The sequence below is a fragment of the Centroberyx gerrardi genome, chromosome 9 (assembly GCF_048128805.1).
Source record: "Centroberyx gerrardi isolate f3 chromosome 9, fCenGer3.hap1.cur.20231027, whole genome shotgun sequence".
In the NCBI taxonomy this organism is placed as follows: Eukaryota; Metazoa; Chordata; class Actinopteri; order Beryciformes; family Berycidae; genus Centroberyx; species Centroberyx gerrardi.
In genome coordinates, this window is record NC_136005.1 from 10,473,257 (window position 1) to 10,497,832 (window position 24,576).

General features: G+C 41.0%; 2 protein-coding genes across 2 annotated transcripts; both read left to right on the plus strand.

Annotated features, from left to right (window-relative positions):
* Positions 1-559: 559 nt before the first annotated feature.
* tax1bp3 (Tax1 (human T-cell leukemia virus type I) binding protein 3) lies at positions 560-7,120 on the plus strand. The gene is made up of 4 exons (XM_071920499.2): positions 560-724; positions 3,091-3,210; positions 4,140-4,217; positions 5,170-7,120. Exons 1-4 carry the CDS (start codon positions 686-688, stop codon positions 5,314-5,316), a joined length of 384 nt encoding a protein of 127 aa, XP_071776600.1. The 5' UTR covers positions 560-685; the 3' UTR covers positions 5,317-7,120.
* A 4,263-nt stretch (positions 7,121-11,383) lies between these two features.
* slc1a6 (solute carrier family 1 member 6) lies at positions 11,384-23,757 on the plus strand. Its single transcript, XM_071920468.2, has 11 exons — positions 11,384-11,407; positions 16,563-16,829; positions 17,114-17,251; positions 18,228-18,432; positions 19,065-19,107; positions 19,378-19,506; positions 19,896-20,080; positions 20,529-20,762; positions 21,516-21,710; positions 22,769-22,903; positions 23,559-23,757. Exons 2-11 carry the CDS (start codon positions 16,607-16,609, stop codon positions 23,755-23,757), a joined length of 1,686 nt encoding a protein of 561 aa, XP_071776569.2. The 5' UTR covers positions 11,384-11,407; positions 16,563-16,606.
* Positions 23,758-24,576: the final 819 nt, after the last annotated feature.

Genomic DNA, 24,576 nt, shown 5'->3' on the forward strand with positions numbered 1-24,576 from the left:
TTCTCAAGTTTGTATTTATTATTATTATTATTATTTTATCAAATCACTCAGAGCCCAGAGCTCTCCATACCAAACTGACAGAATTCTCGAAAAAGCTTGTGTTGTAAGAGACTACCATCTAGTGGCAGATGGGTTTACTGCAGGACGCTTCAATGGCATTATATGCTCATACTACTGTACATTGTCTGTTGTTTTTGCCCCATAACTTGCTGACACTTACTTGTTGAAGTTCATGTTTAAAAAAAAAAAAAGTCAGAATGCTTTGTGTCAAGTAGATGGACCTTGCATCAAGAAAATGAGTCAACAGTTGCCAAGCCCCTTTTAAGGAAAACACCCAACCCTGTCACAGGACTCAAGGATCCACAATGCCTTGAACAGCTCGATTTGTCACCCAAAGTATTACAAAATGGGCGGGGCGATCGACTTTGAATGTGTGCCACACGTCCAACAGTAAGCACCGCCCTCTCTGGCTACCCCGTGGTACAGAACGCGCGCACCGAATCGACGGGGAGGCGAAGTGACATCATCTGCGAAGCCTTTCGTTACATGCCAGGAATCGGGCTGTTGTTAGTTACTCATGCAGTGATCTAGGAAGTTGTTCCAGTATCCGAAGCCTTTTCTATGACTTTAACGGATTTAAGAGTTGCAGGTCTTTACATTATTTAGCTACAACATCCTCTAGACAATGTCTTTCATCCCAGGACAGCCGGTGACTGCTGTTGTGGTAAGTTTGAGAGTCGGACGGTTTTCATTCAACGGGACTCCATTGTTCAACTTCAGGCCCAGCGTTAAACCCTATCGGTAAATGCAACTGTCACAGTGAATAATGATAATTCGTTATAGGGTGATTTATTTTAGCTGTAAAACTGATTACTTAGTCAAAAGTGAATGCAGGGGTGCAGTTAACCCCTCCAACGGCCAAACAATGTAAGTTTCACGTCGCAAAACGTCAGTTATTTTGAAACTAACTCAGTAAAACAATGATTCGGGGAAAGCAACATTGAAATATCATGTGAAATGTAACACTGTGTTGTTAATTGTTGATGAAATGGCATGTGTGGACGTGACAGCTAGCATTAAACTAACGTTATTCTCTTGGCCATGGGCGTCACCATAGGTGTGTTGGATAGGCGTGTGTTCAGTCTTCCTGGTCGCATTGATTTTTACCCTTTAAGCGCTGTCCGAAATACTGTAATTACAAGTTGAGCGCACGTAAACAAAAACCTAACAACCCAACAAAGTTTAAGTAGGCTACTGCTGGGAAAGTGGGAATTTTAAAGACCCGAGTTGCTGGGATGTGCCGTTTAAGGGGCAGAAAACATGATGTAAACTGTTAATAACTGATGGTAACAGTGATGTAGGTTAACTTATAACTATATGTCATTGTTTGGCATCCCATATAAATAACTAGGATTGCTGTATGTTTCTATTTTCACTCCTTGTTCAATAGTTGTCACTCATTTTTGTTGAGCTGACATGGATTTTCTCCACTTCATTCTGCCTGTGTTGCTTGATTCCTAAAGTAAAACATCAGCCACCAAAAAAATCTACTTTCGTCATGGCGTCCATTTTGTTATTATTTCTGACCAAAAGCACTTGAATGTGTGACAAGTGGTATTTCCGACTTCTTATCTTGGAAGTAGGAGCCTACACCGGTGCACTTGAAGGCAGCATAAGGCTTGGTGCTATCTTAGCTTCTATTAGTCTATTAGGCAATATTTACAGTGTGCTAACAAGGGCTTCACACTTTATTTTTCATATCAGATGCTGGTCCAATCTGCAGCCTCAGATAGAATTGAAGTCAGACTGAACACAGAGAGGCAGGCTTTAATCAAAGAGTCCTCCCCTCTCAGTCAGTCTGCATCAAGAAATGGCCCTATTATTTGTGATCTAATGCTGTCTTATTTGTAGTTTGACAGATATATTTGGTAAAAGTGTAAAAAGAGCGCTTAGGGCATCAGTTGGCCTCACAAACCTATTTTGACTGGGAGAGAGAAATTTGATACAGTGTGGTAAAACAGTAGACAGCAGAGCGCCTGGAAGTCCTGACTGACTGACTGACTCAGACATGACAGAGTCCTCTAGACATCCTCAGACATCATTGTACCAGCCACACCACTGAGAGAAAGTCTCATTATTCACCATCACACACACACACAGAGGCCGTCTTTGTCTTTGTGTGGAGGAGCGCTGTGAGGAGTCGTAGTGTCAGAGTCTTCCATCCGTCTGGTTCAACGAGCCAGCAGCTGCTTGTCAGAGTCAAGGGGGATAAACGGTCTCTGTCCCTGTGTGGACTTTAATTACTGGGGAACAGAGGCTGAAATTGACACCCGCCAAATAGCTGACAAGCCTAATGCCACTTGAGAATTAATATCAAAACGTGAAGCATTTTGTGTGTTTGTGTGGGGGGATACGCTTCAAAATACTCTCTTTTAAAGTAATTTGAATTCTGTTGCACTTCATGATGAATTAGACAAATTTGATGCACTGTATAAGTGAGTGAGGAAGTTTTAAATTAACACAGTACCTGATTCTATGCCAGAAATGGGTAACATATTTCTATGAAAAACGCGTGTTAATTCGTTATTTTGGCCTGTAAAATTATTCTTGGCAATATTTTTTTTTAGTGTACACGCCCTTGGCAGGTGAGCCAAAAAGTTAATGTCAGACGCTGCAGGGGAACATTTTTAAAGTATGGTGCTTAGAGATGGGGATGGATGGTGTTGGCAGCCTGTTACAGATACTGGACTAAACCTTACAAACACTATTATTTCTCTCAAGAACCAGAGTCACTTTGATCAACAAGAACAGTAATGTACAGGAATTTGTCTTGGTGGCATTGGTGTAAAGACATTTTAATAATTCACTTCATTGTTACACAGTACTATTAGACTTGTGGGTTAAGATATCTGACACAGGAGAATGCTGCCATTAACCTTGATAGCCAATGTTGAACAGCTGCATGTCAGTTTGTTACAGTAGTATTAAAACAATGTTAGATGCATTATGTGTGTCTTATGTTTTTAAATTGGCTGGTTATTCCCAATGAGGAGGAATCAAAAACAGAGGGTTTTTGTTTTTTGTTCACAGCAACGGATTGAGATCCACAAGCTGCGGCAGGGAGAGCACCTGATCCTGGGCTTCAGTATCGGAGGAGGGATAGACCAAGACCCTGGGCAGAACCCCTTCTCTGAGGACAAGACTGACAAGGTGAGTGTGTGTGTGTGTGTGTGTGTGTGTGTGTGTGTCCGTCAGCTCTTCATGTGTTCGCATGCGGTACACAGGTCTAAGTAAATTGACCAGTACAGAAAACACACCTCTGTCCCATTTCATTCTGACTTCTTCTTCATGGAAACACACTCTTGTAGTTCACATCAGGCAGAGACAACAGCGAACTTCATGTGACATTTCAGGTTTTCCCAGGATTTCAGCTATTCTGGACATTTTATTTCTAGTGGGGTTTAACTCTTTACCTGCCTCAGTCCTGTCTTTTTTGTGTTCCTGATCACATTTCTGTTCTGCACAGTGGAAAGTAGAGCAGTAGTTTGGTGAGATGTAACTGAGGGACAGGCCTGAACACATTAGCTGTAGCCTCAGGTAGGAACAAACCAGACACACTTGCTGATGTCATAGAAAGGAGTAACACAGGTTTCCACACAGTCGATTCATACCAGCCGACTGTATAGGCTATACAATGAAAATTAATACATTACTCGCCTGTGTGTAAACATATTTTGTTGACGTCTTGTCATCATTTTTTGTGTTTTTAATTCAATTAAATAAAATTATTAAGCACTTGCAAATAGGACCTATGGCATACAGTGAAAGCAAAGGATAATCTGGGGATGAAGATCAACCCTAAACCCAGCAGCAACACTTGATGCAAACAATAGTGAGCGATTACATTATATTGAAGTATCTCTCACCTAAAATGGACTACATATTCTATATTTGATGGGTGAATATTTGATGAATACTATATTTAATTTCATGTTTGTGAGGTGCCCTTTCCTTTATATTATGTTTGTTTAAGTATTTGGATGGTGCTATATCACTAAAACAGATTTTAGATTCCGTTTTAGTGATATAGGTCTGATCATGTGCATATGAAGTAATGCATGTGCTTGTTTACTCCAAAGGGCATCTATGTGACCAGAGTGTCACCAGGGGGACCAGCAGAGGTGGCAGGCTTGAGGATGGGAGACAAAATAATGCAGGTATGTAGTGAGATGGATTTTTGCTTGTCGCTTGACAAATGTAATATCCACAAGATGGCACTATGTGTATTCTGCAGCCTGTGAGTGTCAGGAGAGAGATGGGCTTCAAGAGCAGTACTCACCATGCCCATTTTTCATGATCCATTTTTCAACTTGGTCCTAACTAATGGTTGGTAGAAGAGCTACAGCTTTTGTTATGACACTGTGGGTCATAATTTGTATTTGAGTGTATTTGTGCTGTTTATCCCTCCCTGCCTGAGGGTGGTGGTGTACACCATTGGACGGGAGACTGATGGCGCCTACTTTAAAAAGGGCGTCTGTCCGATGCCGGCTCACTCCTTCTCCTTCCTGGCTCCCAACCAGACTGTGCTGTGTTTTGCCACATGAATGCTGTATTGACCTAGTGTTGTAGATTGACTTTGTTGTTAATTATGTAAATAACTTTTGAAAGAGCAGTCCCGGTAAGCTGCTTGTACTTTTGTTTTCTTTTGCTTAAGTTAGGTAAGTTAGTTATCTTTCATCATAGATCGTTATGTTTGTTATTTTGGCTGTGCTCCCCCCGACGCTTTTGCTGCCGTATTGAAGAATTGTTAAATAAATCAATTCTGTTTGGACTGCACCTGCTGTGGCACTGGTCATCCTTGGGAGTGGGGAAAGAGGGGAGTCACTTTTTGTGCTATGCCCGGTTTCCCCTAGGCCGGGCGTAACACTTTTCACAAACAAAATGAAAGTCACCACCAGTGATGTGTATTTATGTTTTCTACCTTTTATGCATTCTGAGTTCAGCCTTTCATAAAACTGTCCTTTTCATCTTGATTTTTGTAGTGAATTTGTACTGGTGAATGTTTAGCAGCCTTGCAGTTGGCTCAGGTGTATGCAGGTAACATCCAAACTAGCAAGCTTGACACAACAGTTGTCAATTTACAGTTTTCCTTTTCCCTCTTTCTCCCAGGTGAACGGTTGGGACATGACCATGGTGACCCATGACCAGGCCCGTAAAAGACTAACAAAGAAGAATGAGGAGGTGGTGCGGCTACTGGTAACCAGGAAGTCGCTGGAACAAGCTGTCAAACATTCTATGACTAGTTACCCCAAATAATAACAGTAGCATAGCAGCACTATCCGTACCACTGACCAATGCAATAGCCAAGGACTGAGCATAGACATGTACTGAGACTCCCACAACTTAGGATGATGGTTGCAGCATGGCCTTTTTAACCACTTCAATGCAAAAAAAAAAAAAAAATGCACACAGTCTGCATCAGATTTCCCACTGTGCAGGTGACACATCCTGAGTCTGCACAAGCCAATGCTCGCTCTTGCTGATCAGTCATCTTACTATTTGAGGATGCTCTTCCTTTCCATATTCACTCAAACTCATTTAAAGTCATTCACTCAACTTCTTTTCAGCCTTTTCGTAGCATACACCCATCCAGTTCAAACAGATCTGAGCAAGTGAATGATTCACTATAGATTGAGGGGAATAAGTGTGGCACCTTGTGAAAACAGGAGGAATCCCAAAAAAATTCCAAATCTATTTACAGGGAAATGGTCACTTCCATTTGATCTGAATCTGTTCTGGACTTCACTGTGAGAATAGAATAAAAGTGCTTTGATTTTCAATGAGTTTTTTTTTAACTCCACTTTTGGAATTGTGTTATTATTACGATATGAATAAAGTGCAGCACCATTAGCTTTTCCAATACATCCTGACTTAAAATTGAGTATAGCACAATAATGTTGAGATATTCTCCATATCTGCATCTTTGTTAGCAATTCTTTGGCAGCAATAATAGTCTTTCTTAGTGGATGTTAAATGTAAGCGGTAAATGGGTTTTCCAGGTGCAGATCAGCCTTAAGGATGTCTTTGTTCTACAGCTGACCAAAGATGGTCTCAGTGCTAAAAACATTTGGGAAATTCAGTCCTGTTTATTGCATCCTCAATGATTAGTCAGCACGTTTCATCTCATTTAAATAAAAGAACCAGTGTTTCAAAGCCAAAGTAAAATGCCAAGGAACTGTAGACTGATCAATGTAAAGTGTTTGTAATCATGTTATGTGTATTCTATAATGGCATACAGCATACTGTACAATGTGTGTACTACAAACCTTATACCTGTATACACTTAACATTAACACGTTTTTTATGCATACTAATTTCTTTTCACTTATCTCATGGATATATCTGTACTTTTTGTTCTCCTATTTATCTTCTATTGTATGTGTGGGAGTAAGTAAGTAAGTAACACCTTCACACTTTCTGTTCGGGATTGACACTACACTCTTAAACTGTAACTCTCCATTTGGTTAGTGTGATTTATATTTAATTTTTTCTCCATCCTTATCCACATTGTGCATCTACCAAAGCAACCAGTAGTTCAGCACTGCATGTAACACTAATTATATCCCATACAAGCTATATTCCACATGCTGGACCCTTGTCTTCTGGGTAATACCTATGATATGATCCATCTACTTTTCATTGTATTCGCTCAAGTGTCTTCTTTCTCAGGCTCGTCTTGAGAAAGTTGGTAGTTTGGGTTACGTAGTCGTTTGCTGTTTTGATGCAAGCAAATCCACTAGTTTCACACTGGAATAGGCTGCATTCATTATGTCTCAAATTGTAAATGTCCCTTGTAATATGTCTTGATGTTACTCATATATTCAATTACCATGGTCAATGAAAAGTCCCAACGAAAGCAAAACAAAGGTTTCATTTTCTCGGCAGTCCAAACAGCCGCAGCCTGGACCAAGCAAGAATGAATGGTGTTAAAGCTATGTGTTTCTTCCAGGTCACATTAATGCAGTTGGCTTCTAGGACTCTCATTACCTTTATAGTGTTTTACTTTACTAGAGTGGCATCGAAAGACTTCTTAACTGCAATAAAAGTAACTTGGAACATGCACAGCAGCCCTAAATGAACTCTTAATACCACTAACTTTAATGATACCAATAATTTATGTATTCCATTTTACCATTCCTGTATTATTTCTGTGATATGTAAACAATTAACTGCCTCTGATATATGCTACTACACAGAATTGCCTTACTGATTTAATACTAACCCTAAACAATATTTTGTCTTGTAATGTTACAATACTGAAATGGACATTGCAATTTAAGCTTACAATGTTAGCTAATAATTGTGTCCCTTTTGTACGTTATGCTAAGGGTATATAAATAGTATGTGGTTGTTTTATAGAACCCTTTCAGCTGTTTGATAACCTAACCTAACTAATCAAATATTCAAGTTTGTAAAATTGAAGTATTTCATTCCAAAATGAAATATCCACTGTTTGAGAAAATTGGTACCTACTTTTACAGAAATTATTACTGATTTGACATTAAAACACATATGGAAAGTTGTTAAAGGTACACACTGTCTAAAAGATCTTTTCTTATAATGTATGGACATTTCTACGGACCCATCAATTTTTGAAATATTATTATTGAAATGGCAAATGATACCATATACAATTTTGGAATGAAACCTTTCATTGCTTGACAAAATGTCTAACACAGCGATACATGTAGCCAGGCCTGTAAATGTGGCATTAGACAAATCCCTTACAGTATATTCTGTTTGTATTAATCTGTCTGCCCGCTTCCAAATATTGTACATGTAAACTACCAGCAGAGGACAAAGTTTTTGCATTTGATTGTATACAGTTTATTATCTGAATGTTTCTCAGATATAAAAAGACAAAAAATGAAATTTGCCTCTACCTTTTTATTGATAATGCTATTTAATGTGTTCCAGAATAACAACCTATTTTACCCCTATTCTCTCCACACTGCATAGCCTTTTTTATCACACCAGTTATAAAGTAATCATCTGACATTTCAAAGCAAGGAATCTATCCCCTGACCTTTCTGTGTTTACCTAGGCATTTTGATACAGAGAGCTTACTCTCTACTTTCATCTCTTAATATGTGAGCCTGGTCCCAATCACCTGCCTTTGAACTGGAGGCTTGGGAAACAAACAACACCTGATGCAGCACATTGAGGAAAAACAGAGGGTGATGCAGAAAGCAATTAGCCTGCAGCTGACTATTTAAGACAGCTGGTGAGAAAGTTAAACTTGAATATGGGTTTTTGAAGCTGGTGCACCTGTTGATCTTGATCTTGGTTTTTAGAAGCATTGGTTTCCAAATATTCTCACTTAGCCAATCACAAATTCAACAGCAGGAATATGTAAATAAGATTAATTTCCCATTTTCTCAAATCTATTGCTGTGAGGGCTCTGCTTACCCAGTTGGCGCTCCCCGTTATCTTCAATCCATTTCATCATCTTTTTATTAATAACCGCAGTTCTTGTTTGTCATTAAAGTATTCAAGTTAGTAATTCGTTGCATGATGGGCAGTGGTATGTGATGACCAGTGAGTTCTCTGAGGGCCAAAGCAAGTCGAGGTGAATTTGCTGTACAATGCAGTTTTTTTTCCTTTAGTTAAGTCTTAAAATAGAATCTGGTCTATGTCACATCGTGGGAGAGGGTCGATTTAGGGTGATGCTGAGCTAAAATCCCCCCTTTGAGAAATAATTGATGAGGATACTCTTTGTATGTGTGTGTGTGTGTGTGTGCGTGCGTGTGCACGAGCGCGCGTCCAAGTATGCCTGTTATTTTTGTTCCAGGGAGAGAAGGAAGCATGCTCCATTCCACTTGCCTAGGCATCGTAATATTATTACACTCTGTTATGAGTGGATACAGAAGACATGGTGGTTTCAGCCAATGCTCACACTACAGTAACTCACTAGTTGACTTTGCTCTCACCAATACCACAACATTAACACTTTGCGTGTTGCTAGGCAACTGATGGATAGTTATAATTGGGAGGAATGACCACCCAACTTCATTACAGGACATGCTGTACTGTAGGTTAATCAGCTACAGTGTGAAGTGTTCAGCATTTTCACAAATTATGGATGTACTTAATAATTTTGTTACCGTTACCCTCTGAATGACAGTGTTAATCATGAAGTACAAACTGAACCTGAATTAACTTGAATGGCTTTCATTAATGCCTTTAATCCATGTATTAATTGACAGAAACAACAAAGATTACTGATTATTGAAATCTAATCTATTGAATGAACTAGTGAATGTTGAATGTTGAATGTTCTAGTAAAACAAAACCATTTCTACCCACAAAAGAAATCACAGAGATAAAATGTGTTTCTTTCTGCAGGCGAGTGAATAATTACACTATCTAAACGTGGATCATACATGATCCATGCCTCCCACGTTGTGGCACGATAATTGTGTTGCCATAGCGATGCAATCTGCTCTCCTATCACTTTGGTCCTACACCAGATTGGAACCAGAAGGTAGCCCACAGCCTCACATCCAGGCGCTTGTTGGGAGTATTAAATGGCTGAGGAACTGGTTTGCAGGATGTGGAAAGTGCAGACTGAATGTATACAGTAAACTTTTGGGCATGCAGGTGTTAACCAGCCTGTGTCTATGCTGTATTTTAGGGGCAGAGTCATGCTGGGGTGCAACTGGTTATAATGTAGTACTGAACTTCATTTGTTAAAGGAATGACTCACATTGAGATGAATGACCATTAAGATCATTGGCATCTCTCTTGGCCCTGTTAAAAGACTACAATTATAGACTGAAAATGTTCCCTCATGTCTTGGTTAGTGCATGGCCATCAGGGACTTTTATTTCCAAATGTCAAATTCTTTAAACGCTTGGGGAAGTATGCAGAACTTCCTGTATTTCAAAATATCAACAAAAAAAAAACATGAGTGCAATGCTTTGGATTTTACTGAGTAGACTGCTCATACTCTAAATGGTAATTTTATGGTAATGTAGCCTATTGCTTGTTTTGTGTTCTTTCACTAATGCTTTGTGCTCCTGTTTGCACAAACGAACCAGTATACACCTAATTGGCACCTGGATGTGTAAAACAATTTTCTGTGTCTGATGAATGGATCAAGGTCCAAAGAAGTCACACAGTGTTTCAACATTGCATTATGCACTATTCCTCGCAACTTTATTTCACCTCATAAAAATCAGCACAAAAGCTCTGGATACAATGAATTTGAGTCTTTTTTTTTGAAGGCCTCTGGAGTTCGTAGTCGCTCTACATCCACATCGATGTAACTTTTGTAAACACACACGCAGGGCCGAGAACATCATGAGTGGGTGTGAGAGTGGGAAGCCGGGTGCCGAGGGTTACAAATGCATGCGTCCCCTGTGTAGCTCAGACCAGACCCTGAGCAAGAGCAGAGAGGCATGTTGTCATAGCAATGACTAATGTGTGTGTGTGTGTGTGTGTGTGTGTGTGTGTGTGTGTATGTGTGCATCTTTTCACCCCTCTCTCTCTCTCTCTCTGTCTCTCTCTCTCCATTCCCTCAGGACTCAAATTCACAGTTCCAAGACAGTATAACGGGGTGTTGTTGATATCCTGTCAGATATCTACTGTATAACCTTGTCAAATATCCTATTAGTCAGCCTCATTATAATAAAACCAAGAAGCCATCTGATGCAACATGTGACATATACTGTACCTAATTAAGATTCCCATTAAGAGATCTCGTTACACTGGTTTAAGCCGCCCACCAATACTATCAGCCTGTGTTTATTTCAGACAATCTTTGGCGTTGTGGATGGGCAGCAGGTGGCTATTTTTTTTATCTATTTATTTATTTTTTTCCCCGCTCCTGAAGAATCCTTAACCTCTCCTCCTCCCACGCAGTCCTCCCTGTGCGTTTTCCAGGCGCTCTTCTTCGCCGGAGGCTTCGTGTCAAAAGCGCAATCGCTGATGTAGTAAACGGGAAATAACCGCGAAGATGATAAGGGAAGATACACTGTGTGGGCAAGACTAGTTTCGTTGTTGCGAGTGGAGAAGAGGAGATAAAGCCAAGACATTCACGAGACGTCTTGAGAAGAGGTACGCACGTTTTGTTTGTTATCAGCTCTAAACATTTGTAACATTGCTCAACAATGTGGCCAATTAGTTTTGAGGCTAAACTCTTACTTCTGATGGCATCATGTCTCTGTGTGACATTTTGAATGAAAGCTGGATTAAAGATTCTGAAGTTTTAATCCTGATGTTTTTTTTGTTGTTTTTTTGCAGCGAGTAAGGTAGACCACCAGTTGAAGTCGGTCCATTCATGACAAGCGGGATCTCCACATGACAGCTTGAAACACCAAAAAAAAAAAAAAAAAACAGTAACAGGGTATGTGTCTTTAACTTTTTGTTGCTTTAGAGACAGCTTAGTTTGATGTAGCTGATAAATCTTCGTGGAATTGCAATGCCACAGTCATTTTTTAGTAAAAGAAAGAAATCGTGCATTTGTAAGGAAAACACTGTTTCCTCTGTTGATACCTGAACGCATCATAGTAAACCGTTTTGATGCTGCTGTTCAAGAATTTTGAGCGAATTATGAATGAGATTGTCATTTGTTTTATAAGATCAATTTGACATCCTCAGAGATAGATAGAACAAACAGCTGCACTGATTTCATGGCAACTTCTTGTTCCCCAAATGAATTGTGTGTGTCACTTCACTTCCTGTTGGCAGGTTACAGTAGGTTGCCCCGTCACACTGTCCAAAATGTTGCCTGGGGTATCACCGGGTGTAAAAAAAAAAAGTTGCTGTTTGGTGTCTCCGAAGTGAAGTGGGTTGGTTGTGTGGGAGTGACAGGTTTGTGCAGAGAGATTGAAGTGTGGGTGCAGAGTCGAATTAGAGGGATGAAACTAGATGGATTTGACTTTCGTGGACTTTAGTGGACTGCAGAAGGTTGGGTGCACAGTGTGTGTGTGTGTGTGTGTGTATGTGTGCATGCATGCGTGCGTGAACGTGGACATGCGTCCGTGAGCGTGTCTGTATCCATATGAGAGAGTGCATGTGCAGATGTGTGTGTGTGTGTGTGTGTGTGTTCATGTGCACAGAGGTGTGAGAAGGTCAGGCCAGATGAGATGAGAGGCCTTTTTCATGTCTGTGTGCTTATGAGAGCAGAGGAGTGAGACCTCCTGTCACTCTGCTGCCCGGCTCTGGACACACACTCACACACTCCTCTCTGACTCTCTGGCTGCACTGTAAAGCTTAAGAGTGTAAACTGGAACTGATCGAACGCTTTGCACCAGACTCTCTAAACCATGAGTGGTGAGTATGTAAACACTGTGTGGTAGGTTAAGGGTTGCGAAGTTTGTGAGCTTTTTGTTAAAGTTTATTTTTGTGATTAGAAGGAGAATACAGGAGAATAGAATTTATCAGGACTCAGGAAGAGAGTTGATCTTTTATTGAGAAACTCTCAGGAAGGCACTGCAGTTTTGGCAGCATGCGCTTTGTGCACTTTTTTGAATTTGGAAGGAGCAATTCATGTTTTATGGTGTTTATGAGAAAATGCTTTTTGAAGACAGTAAATCTGACTGATAGATTTTGCCTGGACAACTTTTTGGAACGACTTTATAGGTGATGTGATGGCGCAGATACAGAAAAAGACTGTAAAAGAATACAGTTTAGTACAAATAATGCACATGCAACAGCCTGAGATGAGAACGCTGTGTCTCTGTATATTTTAGCATGGTAGTTTGAAGAGGCTTTGTGTTAAAGTGTGAAATACCCTCTGGATAACAAGCTGGAGCAACAGCATGCCCTTCCACTACCAGTGTACCTATAGGTGGCTGGTGAATCACTGCAGTTCAAAATGAAAGGATTTGCTAGAATTAAGTCCATGTTTTCATGTGATTTATTAATTAATCCACTTGTGCTACTATGTTTTTTTCAATTTATAGTTAATCTATAGGGTTTTTTTTTTATCTTTATTTGAAATTTTATTGAAACAAAATTGGACGTTGCGTATCTCGGGTTATTGATGTTCTTTCTCGCCATACTGGAGAGCTCATTTAGGTTCTGCATTTCGTTACTGTTAGTCTAATGCTTATATGTTTGGTCACCACAGGCTACAGTAGGTTCTGGTTGTTACATTCTGGTTGGTTACTCATGGTATTATTCCTGAGCCCTGGATCCCCTCTGGCCGATGACCTTAATGAGTGATCTGGGTGCTGAGAAGAGTGATGCCTATGTGTTCATTCAGGACTGCTGATCTGAGAACAGTTTAACTCTTCAGTCACAGTTGACGTAGCTGTAGCTATAAAGTTTGGATCGTGATTGGATGTGTGTAGCATCCCCACCTCATCTTAACAGAGATCTTTATAGTGCCAGTAAGAAGGTACTGAGCCCAACTGGCGCCCAGATGCTCACGTGGAGCAGCTCAGTGGCCAACAGTATAAGATGTTAGTTCTTGTCAGTACCCAGGTGAGTGTGTATGTGGGAAACCCTCTGTCCCACTGCAGCTGCTCCCTCAGGTCTTTGCTGTAAAGAACAATTTGATTTTAATCAACTTGCCCGGTAAAATAAGGATTAACATTGTATTTTGCCATAGTGTTTGTGCAGAATTCATAGCAGTAAAGCCTAGTGCAAGTGAGATTTCCATCCATCCAGTGACACCTAGCTGGCAGATGTTGGCCTGCTTGGCTCCAGTCTGGCCCAGTTGGCTCATGCAGCTTTAATACACCACTGCTGGGAGACTGGATCAGGGTGCCAGTCTGCCTGGAAACCATCTTCACTTTCCTCTGTTTGAATTCAACTGGAGTGGGGTTGGCATAGGCTGGTATCAAATTTCGATGATACAATTAAATTGACGACAAATACTGATGTTGTCATGGTTTCTATCAAAATTTAAAACTGTTATTAGTGCCATTAAAATCACTTCACCAGATGTTTTGCATTGCAAGACCACATTTTATTTAACACAGAACATTTTAACGTTTGATTTAACTCTTCACAAATTTGTACATTTAAAACTAGGCTACTAAAGATACAGCAGCTTTTGAGTCATTAAAATCATTATATTTATGTACTCCTCATATTGTCCTCTGAAAAAGTAATAGAAATCGGTGGCAGTGTTATTACCGTTAATGCTTTTTACTGCAGTATGCAGTAACAGCAGTATACCAGCCCATCCCTTGAGCGGAGACACAGGCTTGTTGTGATAATATGTGTAGTAACTGGCTAAATAAGTGACGTAGTATAAATAAGAGGCGTAGGAAAGATTGCCTAGGTGTAGGGGACACGCAGATGAGGGCACTTTTATACTTAATCCTTTAACCACTGGACTGAAATAATATATCTACATGTAGAGGAAAAATCCATGGCAGTCTCCTCTGTATAAAATTAAAAAGCCTATTCAGCCATTCAGTGAGAGCTTTTAGTTTAGACAGGTAGACAAATTAATTGGAGGCTGATTGGAGAAGCAGTCAGTCTCTAATTATTTACACCTGTGGTTGTAGCCTCCTGTATGTTTCATTGTTCTTTGCACCCTGAAGAAGGCCGGGTGGCTCCGCAACGCGTTGGTGCGTTTTCTAACATTTTAATATGAAATAGCCAAGAAAAATAATGGCTTTTTAACTTTACACAGAGGACAGTGCCTTGGATTTTTTTCTTCTTCTATTTTCCTCTACATATTTCCAATGAACACGTTTGAAGCATGTGCAACGTTCCTCATCTGATCGATAATTAGTCTGATTACGTATAAGCATATAGGTGTACTGCATTTGGGTTTAGCAGCGGATGTTTTCCACAGTTTGGTTTCTGTAAAAAGGCATCAAATCATTCTCTTAAGTGGGTCCTGTGACATTATCATTGGTAGGATGGCATGCACTGAACATACACAGAGCTCAGTTACATCTTGTTGTAGTGTATTTCATCTGTTCAAGGACTCATAAGTGGCAGCCCATTTGAATGCTAACACAGTGGAGAACCTTATGATTTCATCCACCTATTCATCCATTCAGCACTCTACAGAGATGCTGAAATGGGACCATTCAGCGCTCTCCGAGTCCTTTAGACTCACTCTGAAACATTGTGAGTGTCTTGTATATTTCATTACACTTCTCCTCTTGAGCTTCAGTGAAGGTCAGCAGCACAAAGAGCTGCTTTTCAGCCATTGATTTGTGAAATACGCACACAGGCCCTATAAGTCTGAACAGCGCAGAGAGAGTAGTAGCTTATTATGCTGCTGCTGTGCTGCTGACACCGAGCTGAATAATGGGGTTGGATTATCAAGGGTCATCCAACAGCCCACTCATCAATGTGGCTTTCACATTGTATGTAGGATGTATAGATAAATGTACACAGCAGAACAATGGACAAAAGAAAATCAATAGGTTAGAATGATGCAAACGGAATAGATGAAGTCCATGGGGATCGTATAGTAAGTGTTTATCCCCGGGGGAACAGTAAAAATATAAAGGTGTTTCAGTTCATGGCGGTTATATTCGATGTGACAAGCAGAAGAAGGCACACTGAATGCTTTAACCACTGGATTTACACCGGTCTGATTGCGGAAGGTGATTCAGAGGAAAAGCTGGTAGCCTACTTAGATAAGGAGAAGTGAGAGAGCAGCAGCCACGTGCGCTAACGTGCTGCTTTGTGTTGGGAGGAAAGAAATCACGGTAAGACTGGCATTCTCAGCTCGGCTCTATTAACACGTTGTAGGACTTGTCACAGAAGCTCTTGAAACTTTGTTAGTGCCTTGTTGCAACTCTTGTCTGCTTAGGACTTAAACTTGTTAACTTGTTGAATTTTTCTCACAGTAATGCCTCAGAAACACAGAACCCTGCTTCCTCGTGCTGTTTTGATGTTTGACTGCTTGTATCTGTAGTGCAAAAACGTGTGTAACTCATTTATAGTGATTTGGTGCAGTAATAAGCACCTTAAAGAAGCTTTAATTGTGTAATTAGAGAAGAGATAAACTTGTTGTTAGCCACATTTTCAAGGTCATGCACTGTAACTTAGAATTCAACACTTTCTTTTTTTTTACCTACTTTATTCTGCAGTTTAACAATAGACATACATATGTGACAAAATAAAAAAAGGACAAGTAAACAAATAACACACTTTATCAGTGTACATTGGCCTTGTCAGTTGTTCATTATAGTTTACATAAGCTGCTGTACTAACAACAATAAAAGGATCCCTATTACAGGAATAAAAGAAATAGGAATAAAACTAGTGTCACTATATGTCATCAAGGATATTAAAGAGCTGCTAGATTAGAAATTATTGCACTTTCAAAAATTCATCCATTTTTACTTTCAGTTTCAGATCAACTTTAGTGAAAGGAATAATTCACCCCAAAATTAAAAGTTCAATGTGTGAGAATATACATTTCAATTCCATTCAAGGCATTCCCTATTCACTAAACTACATTTGCTTGAAAGATGTCCTCAAGCACATCATTCCCATCCTGAAACCACACATTTGAAGTGAATCACATCATTAACATATTTTCCTCTCCCTCTTCCTCTCCCCCCCCCCCCTCCTAGTTTCCCACGAGACCTGCCTCCTGGACCAGGTGCTGGAGCTGATTATGAATGAGAAGCCCCCGACCAGCGCCAGTCTTTTCCTGAACGAGGACGCGGACAAACCCCCCCTGCCGGAGCGAGGAGACCTGAGGCGGCGCCTACGCAGGGCGATGGAGCGGAGAGCCAGCAGCATGAAGGAGAGGATGAGCTCCGTCAGCAGGGAGAGCGTCAAGGCTTTCCTCCGGAGGAACCTGTTCGTTCTGTTCACCGTCGCAGCGGTGGCTCTGGGTCAGTGGATCTGAAGGCTGTGGTGGTGGTGGCAGTGAGGAGGAGGAGGAGGATGATGGTTATGCTTTGTAACCAGCTTTTTACACTGCTTTTTCTGCATTTAGTGAATGTTTTCATGTAGAATACTTGATACATTTTGTTTTCCCTGTATCCCATGTTTTGTGTTTATCTACAATTAATAGCTGCCAGAGCAATCTTCATCCACTGTGATTTTTCCCATTGTTTACTCAACATTTGTACTGTGTGTGTTTGTGTGTGTGTGACACACAAACTGCTCTTTTCAGGTGTGATCCTGGGCTTTGCTCTGCGCCCCCACAATCTGTCCCTGAGAGAGATCAAGTACTTTGCCTTTCCTGGAGAGCTGCTAATGAGGATGTTGCAGATGCTGGTGCTTCCACTCATCGTCTCCAGTCTGGTCACAGGTTGGCTTTCAGTGAGCACAGAACAAAACGAAACAAACAAACAAAAGCACCCAATACTCTCAATGTACTCCCAATAGATGCTGGTCAGGACATAAAATGGGAAGAAAGAGTTGAGACTGCACACTTTAATGTTCCTCCAAGGTAAATGAATATTACTAAAGCTGCACTGGGCAACTTTGCTTGTTGGCGGCTCCAAATGGCAGAGTGTCAAGAGTCAAGATAACCTTTATTATACCTGAGAGGGAAATTCGATCGGCAACAGGAGCATCCAGTAAGCACCCATGTGAACACAGTAAAAAACAAGACATAAGACATACAGACATAAAACATATAGGAGCAACAAAAACAATAAGGTTCTGTGCTTATTAAAGTGCGTAACTGCTACAGTGGTTCCCTCAGCTGAAGTAACTAACAAGAGTGATGGCTTGTTTGAAAAATTTCAATATTGAGAAATCATGTGATGTGGCGTCAGTAAACTGCACACAACGCGCTCACATTTAGCAACCCACCGGTCTGTGGTCGCTTTTTACCAAAGGAAACCAAAAGAACGAGGGAGGAAACGATCGTTGGTGAGTCCGGCTTTCTCTGGAAGGAGAAAGCTGCTGTTTAGCAGACAGTTTGTATTTCCCTCTTAAGTTTTGAGTCGTCACATCCTGTGGGTGGAGAAGTGTTCAAACCCAATACCAGAATTTCATTTAGGCAAATAAGGCAAATCTACTTTTCTCTATTGCAGCCCCACTTTATGATTTAGGCTGATAAGACAGCTGTATTTTGACATAAAAATCTTTAACTGTGCGACCTGCAGGCTCTGCTTTTTCTTCCGGCACTTAAATAGGCACCCATTGTAGAGTTTTACTGGGAAAACCAAGGTGCTTCATGTAGGATTCTTTCAGTATTTATTTTAGAGTATTAAACACAGAACAAAACATGAATATCACTCAAATGCTCAAATTAAATCCCCTCTCTGCAATCCCAGGTATCTCCTCCCTGGACAGCAAGGCGTCCAGTAAGATGGGTATGCGCGCGGTGGTGTACTACATGGTGACCACCCTGATTGCCGTGTTCATTGGCATCGTCATGGTGATGATCATCCGGCCGGGGAAAGGCAACAGGGACAGTCCTATGACCAGCGGAAACATGGAGCCAGTTCAGACTGCTGATGCCTTCCTGGATCTCATCAGGTGACAGATTTGACTGCAGCTCATCTAGATATTTTCAGTGCATCATTCACTAGACTTGGGTTAAAAAGTGTTTACAAAGAATTCTTAGCGTTTGCTTTGAGCTGCTTGAAGAACCAGATGGGTGGGAGTTCCCATACAGGACAATACAATGAAATCCAGAAAGGTTAAACAAACGTACCTGACACTACCTTGACACTATCTGTATTGTCCTGATGCAGTAAAGCCCACCCATCCGGCACTGCAAAACAAACACAGAGATCACACACACACACACACACACGCACACACACACACACACACAAACCCTAACATATAGCCCTCAAAATAATACTTTTCTCCTTTTTTCCCAATAAACTCTGGTCCTCATTTTCCAGGCTTTATATTCTCATGGGGACATTCAGATCTCACACAACTGTAAAAACATAGATTGTGTGTGTATGCGTGCAACCACACACACACACACACACACACACACCCTAAAATAATCAACTTTGCATTTGATCTGACAAACAATTAATTCTGTTAGATTGCATTTACTGTAAGATGTGAACTTAGAACCTTCTGTGATTAATTTGGTCTTGTTGTACAGAAGCAAGAACACACAAATATAATAATTTCTTGTTTTATTTCAGGAACATGTTTCCTCCTAATCTGGTGGAGGCTTGCTTCAAGCAGGTGAGGCCGTCTTTTCCCCCAATCGCTTTAATTTAATTTAATTTCGAATGTTTTATTTTCAGTTTTAGAAACAGAGAACACATTCATTCCATTTCATAATAAAGTTCGAACCCCGCCCAACCAGCCACAGAGAGTACATCTGTTTTCATCTCACAATCACTGTGAAATCACATTTTCCTCTCCATGTTTGACTTCCATAGATGTACAGTATATGGACTTGTATATGGAAATATGCATATTTTGGTTTGATTTTCTTGCTCTCTCTGTCAGTATAAAACAGTTTACAAGAAGATCGTGCACACCAGGAACGTGACGGTGGCCCTGAACCTCACCGACTCGCTCAACGTCACAGAGTCTAACCTGGGCCTGAACCTCAGCAGGGTGCTGCACACCATACAGGTGGGTGACGGCAGACTGATTGATTTCACACTTCATTCACTTGAACTCATACAGGTCTAAGTGTAACAAAATCTATGTATGTCCACCTTAACCATTTTGAAAAAGATGCCCCCAAGCAATCAACAATATTTCAGGCTCAACTGGTCTTGGTCAGGCATATGTACACACACACATACACACACAATAAAAAACAGCAACTTACTAGTTGATTTGCTAAACAGACAATCCATTCTTAAAGATAAGCATGCTTGACCAATACCAGTAATAAATCACTAGGGTTCCATTAATACAGTGTGTGGTTTTCTTTTCCTATTTCAATGTCTTACATTTTGAATCAAATACCCAGGCCGGATTTTGAATGTCCATACACTACCTCCTCTCTACCTCAGGAGACGGTGGAGGAGACTGTCCCGGTCTCAGGTGCCTCCGGTGGGGTGAACGCTCTGGGCCTGGTGGTGTTCTCCATATGCTTCGGCCTGGTCATCGGCAACATGAAGCAGCAGGGCCAGGCCCTCCGGGACTTCTTCGACTGCCTCAACGAAGCGATCATGAGGCTGGTGGCCATCATCATCTGGTCAGTACAGACACACCTCCAGTTACTTATTACTGAAAGGTTATCTGACAACAGCACTGCTCAGAAAATTCTTGAATTTGAATGTTAGATGTCTTCAGATGAAGAGCTGGCCTGTTTCAGATTTAGGTTTTGGTTCGTTTTATATGCAGATAAGACATTTTTCCAAATTTCATTATCTAAAGTTGGAATCGAGGGCGTGTTCATAGCTAAAGCCAGTCGATGTTAATCACTTTCAGATGATGTATAACAATTACATTTATTACATTTGATCATTTATACAACTGTACGAAAAAAATGAGGCTGAGGGCTTAAGTTGGTATCAGAAAATAACATTTCACTTCCCATCTCACTTTAGATGCTTAACGTGTGTGTCTATCTGTCCATCTCCCTCCATAACTCTCTATCCCTCTCTTCCCCTTCCATTATCTCCCCTCCCGTCTCCTCCCAGGTACTCTCCAGTGGGCATCCTGTTCCTGATTGCAGGGAAGATCGTGGAGATGAAGGACCTGGCGCAGGTGGGCGGCCAGCTGGGGATGTACACCGTGTCGGTCATCGTGGGCCTCCTCATCCACGGCCTCTTCGTCCTGCCGCTGCTCTACTTCCTGGTGACCAGGAAGAACCCGTACAGCTTCATCTGCGGCCTGCTGCAGGCGCTCATCACGGCCCTGGGAACGTCCTCTAGGTCGGTCAGGTTCCCTGTCCACGCTCAGATACTGCCGCCCGGGACACTGATATCATGGCGACCGGTCGGGTGTTTGGCCCTTATTGTTTGTATCCTATATTGATCATGTTCTGTGTGCGTACGTCACTGAATTGTTGTGAAATAGATTGGGCCAAGATGACAAATGAAATACTGTTTATCCAGGGATGCAGGGAAGTGTTACTCATTCACTTTCCCCATCCACATTTTCCCAGTCAGTGCTCGGTTTTGAACCGGTGATTTTCTTGTCACAAGCCCGCTTCTCTAACCTCTAGGCTAACACCAATCACCATCATTTAATCACCTATAGCAGGATTTAATTGACATAGTAAGATTGGCGTTGTGTGTATTTTGAGTTAGTAATTCACACGTTGTGCTTGTTATTCTCTGAATTAGTGGCAGGGTTACAGACAAAGAAGATGATGCAGTGAGATGATGTGAGACATACTGTATATATTATTAATCCCAGAGAGAGATACAGGTGTCATATCACAGCAGAGAAGTCAGAGAAACACACATTCACCACTAGTGTGCACAAGCAAGAGAGACAGCAACAAAAGCACTAGACAGGTGAAACTTGTGCTGTCTAATGTACTGGGTTGCCTCTTCACATAAGGTAAAATGTTCTCAGTACACGACCAATTGCGAACCACTCCTCTATTTTATTACATTTTGTGAGTCTGATTGATCCTAAATGACTGATCCCATATCTCCCTCCCTCGCTGTGTGTTCCAGCTCTGCCACCCTGCCGATCACCTTCCGCTGTCTGGAGGAGAACAACCATGTGGACAAGCGGGTGACGCGCTTCGTCCTCCCCGTGGGCGCCACCATCAACATGGACGGCACCGCCCTCTACGAGGCTGTGGCGGCCATCTTTATCGCTCAAGTGAATGACATGGACCTCAACTTTGGCCAGATTCTCACCATCAGGTAACTCTCCTTTTAGTTTACACCACAAAAGCAAATGGCAGGACTCAAGATTGAAAGTATTTATTGTAACAAAAAAGAGGTGTTTGGAAATGCCTCCCTCAAAGCTTTAGGGGGGTCAAATCAGTCCAAACCTTTAAAAAACATCTTAAAACTGATTTAATTTAACTGGACTTTTCTTAATCTCATGTAATGGATGTATTGTGTATTGTTTGTCTCTTTTCTCTTAGTTCTTTTATCCATCTTTTGAAACTAATTGTTTTGAAAGGTGGTATATAAATAAAGGTTCACTTACTTGCTTAGGACTCAGATCAAGCACAGAGTCTACAAAGTGTTAGGAACATACTGTATATGAACAACAGAGCAAATGTTCCTGTGTGTAAATGTAAGCATCATACACAATATTATCTATTCATGTCACCATATCATACTAAAAATGTGTTTACTGTATATTGGATGCCATGTATAAAAATTCATCCAATTCATAGAACATATTTATATTGTATTATCACTGGCAAAACTAGGATGAAGGCAAGTAGTTGACACAGGAAGATTTTACTTTATTTAAACGGTTTAATTCCAAAATGTTATATACTAATAAAAATTGTTACCTCATATTTCCAATGCCCAATATTTCCTAAGTATAGCTGTTTGTATCCTCTAAAATGTAACTATTTATAAGCAAATATCTTATGATACCTAAAAAAAAAGTAATATTTGATAGTGAATGTTACTTTTATGCTATCAGTCTTTTTGTGGGAGTATGTGTTACATTTTTCCCACATGGAGGATATCACTATGTGGAAGGAAAGTCTTCCTCTACAATCAGAGTTCATTGAAATGTATTGGATTTTAAAGCCTGGCAGTTGGGAGACCTGGGCGTTGATTTACAATAACTGCATAGTTCCTCATATGCCTTTATCACCCTGCTGATCCCACCAGGACTGTGCATGTGTTGTATGTCTGTTTCCCTTTATTAAATATCTCCAACACCTCCCCTCGCCCCCCTCCCCTCCCCTCCCCTCCCCTCTCTCTCTCCATCCCTCCCACCGCCCACTCAGTATCACGGCAACCGCCGCCAGCATCGGAGCAGCAGGCATCCCTCAGGCTGGGCTGGTTACCATGGTGATCGTATTGACATCGGTGGGACTGCCCACAGACGACATAACGCTGATCATCGCCGTGGATTGGTTCTTGTGAGTTCCCACTAAATGTCAGCGTGATGGGGATTGGTCTGCGTGGCGTTCTGAGGCTCTGCCAGCCTAAATGTCATAGTAGAGCTTCAGAGAACCCACTGCAAAGGTTATTGATGCATAATGCAGATTGATAGATTATTGGAAATCCTGCGTTACAAGGCACATTTTGAAATGCTGAGATTTTAATGATTGAGTGAGTGAGCGATTTTGATAACAGATATAGAATGATCTCTCTCTCTCTCTCTCTCTCTCTGTCTCTCTCTGTCTGTCTCTGTCTGTGTGTCTCTCTCTCTCTCTCTGTCTCTGTCTGTCTCTCTCTCTCTCTCTCTCTCTCTCTCTCAATACGATTCAATTCAATTCAATGAGCTTTATTGGCATGACGTACATGCCAAAGCATAGATTCAAACATAAATGAAATAGAAATAAAGTAAAATAAAAATAAATATCAATAGATTCTTCACATAAAATATTTCTGGACAATAACAGTGATGGTTACATAAAATACTTGTAATGATCAATACATGTGCTTACTAAGCAAAGTTAAAAGAAGTGTTTATAGAGTTGATGTGTTTCTAAGATTATGTCTCTCTCTCTCTGCCTCTCTCTGTCTCTCTCTCTCCTTCTCTCTCCCTCTCTCTCTCATATATCACCCTAGGGACCGCTTGCGTACCACCACCAACGTGCTGGGCGACTCGCTCGGCGCCGGCATCGTGGAGCACCTTTCCCGCGGAGAGCTGCAGAGCCAGGACGCCGAGCTCGGCAACTCCGTCATCGAGGAGAACGAGAAGCCGTACCAGCTCATCTGCCAGGAGAACGACTCGCTCAAACACCGCAACAGCGAGACCACGATGTGAAGACCGGGGGCCTTCGCTTACCAAAAGGGTTTTTAGCTTGGAAGATTGTTTTGCCTTCAACTGTCTCACAGTGGTGCAAGGGACGATCTTAGAGCTTAAAATCGTTTTTTGGTAAACTCAGCCAATGCCTGGGGTTCCCAGAGCGTTACCACAAAAAAAGAAGTTTATTGTTTTTGCCCTTGCAGACCCAAACTCACATCTCTCCTTCAACTGTAAAATGTTATTTTTGAAAGGTTTCCGTCTCTCAGAGATGTGTGAGAAAATTGTAGAATCTAACAACAAATTACTGAATTCTCTGGGAAACGAGGCAAAGGTCATCAACAGGTTAGGAACAAATAGAAATCGATATAATCTGTCTGCCTGGAATACCAGTTAGGTGGCGGCATTTTGTTTTTTTGGCTTTATTAAACACCAGGGAAGCTCAACATATCATATAGGAAATCATTTTTAAAACAGTCCTCAGAGTTGTCAAGTTTTACAGATTTTTGTAAACTATCATCCATACAGTCAGAGCAGTTTAAAAACCCGCACCAGCACCAGTGTTAGAATACACAGTATTACTGGAGAGAAACACATTCATACATTCATAATAAGAGAATAGAAAAGAAAAGCTGATGACCTTTCTAAATCTGTGAATACGTACAGTAAATCCACATAATTTGGCAAATTTAGTTGCATGACTTAACACTTAATCTTATCTCTGTGAACACTTATTTTTATCGTTCCCATTTTGACTACCTCTAATGTGACTCTTATGTGGATCTTCTACAGAGCAACACAAAAATAAAAAACGGAGCATATCAGCAGAGTGTAAATATT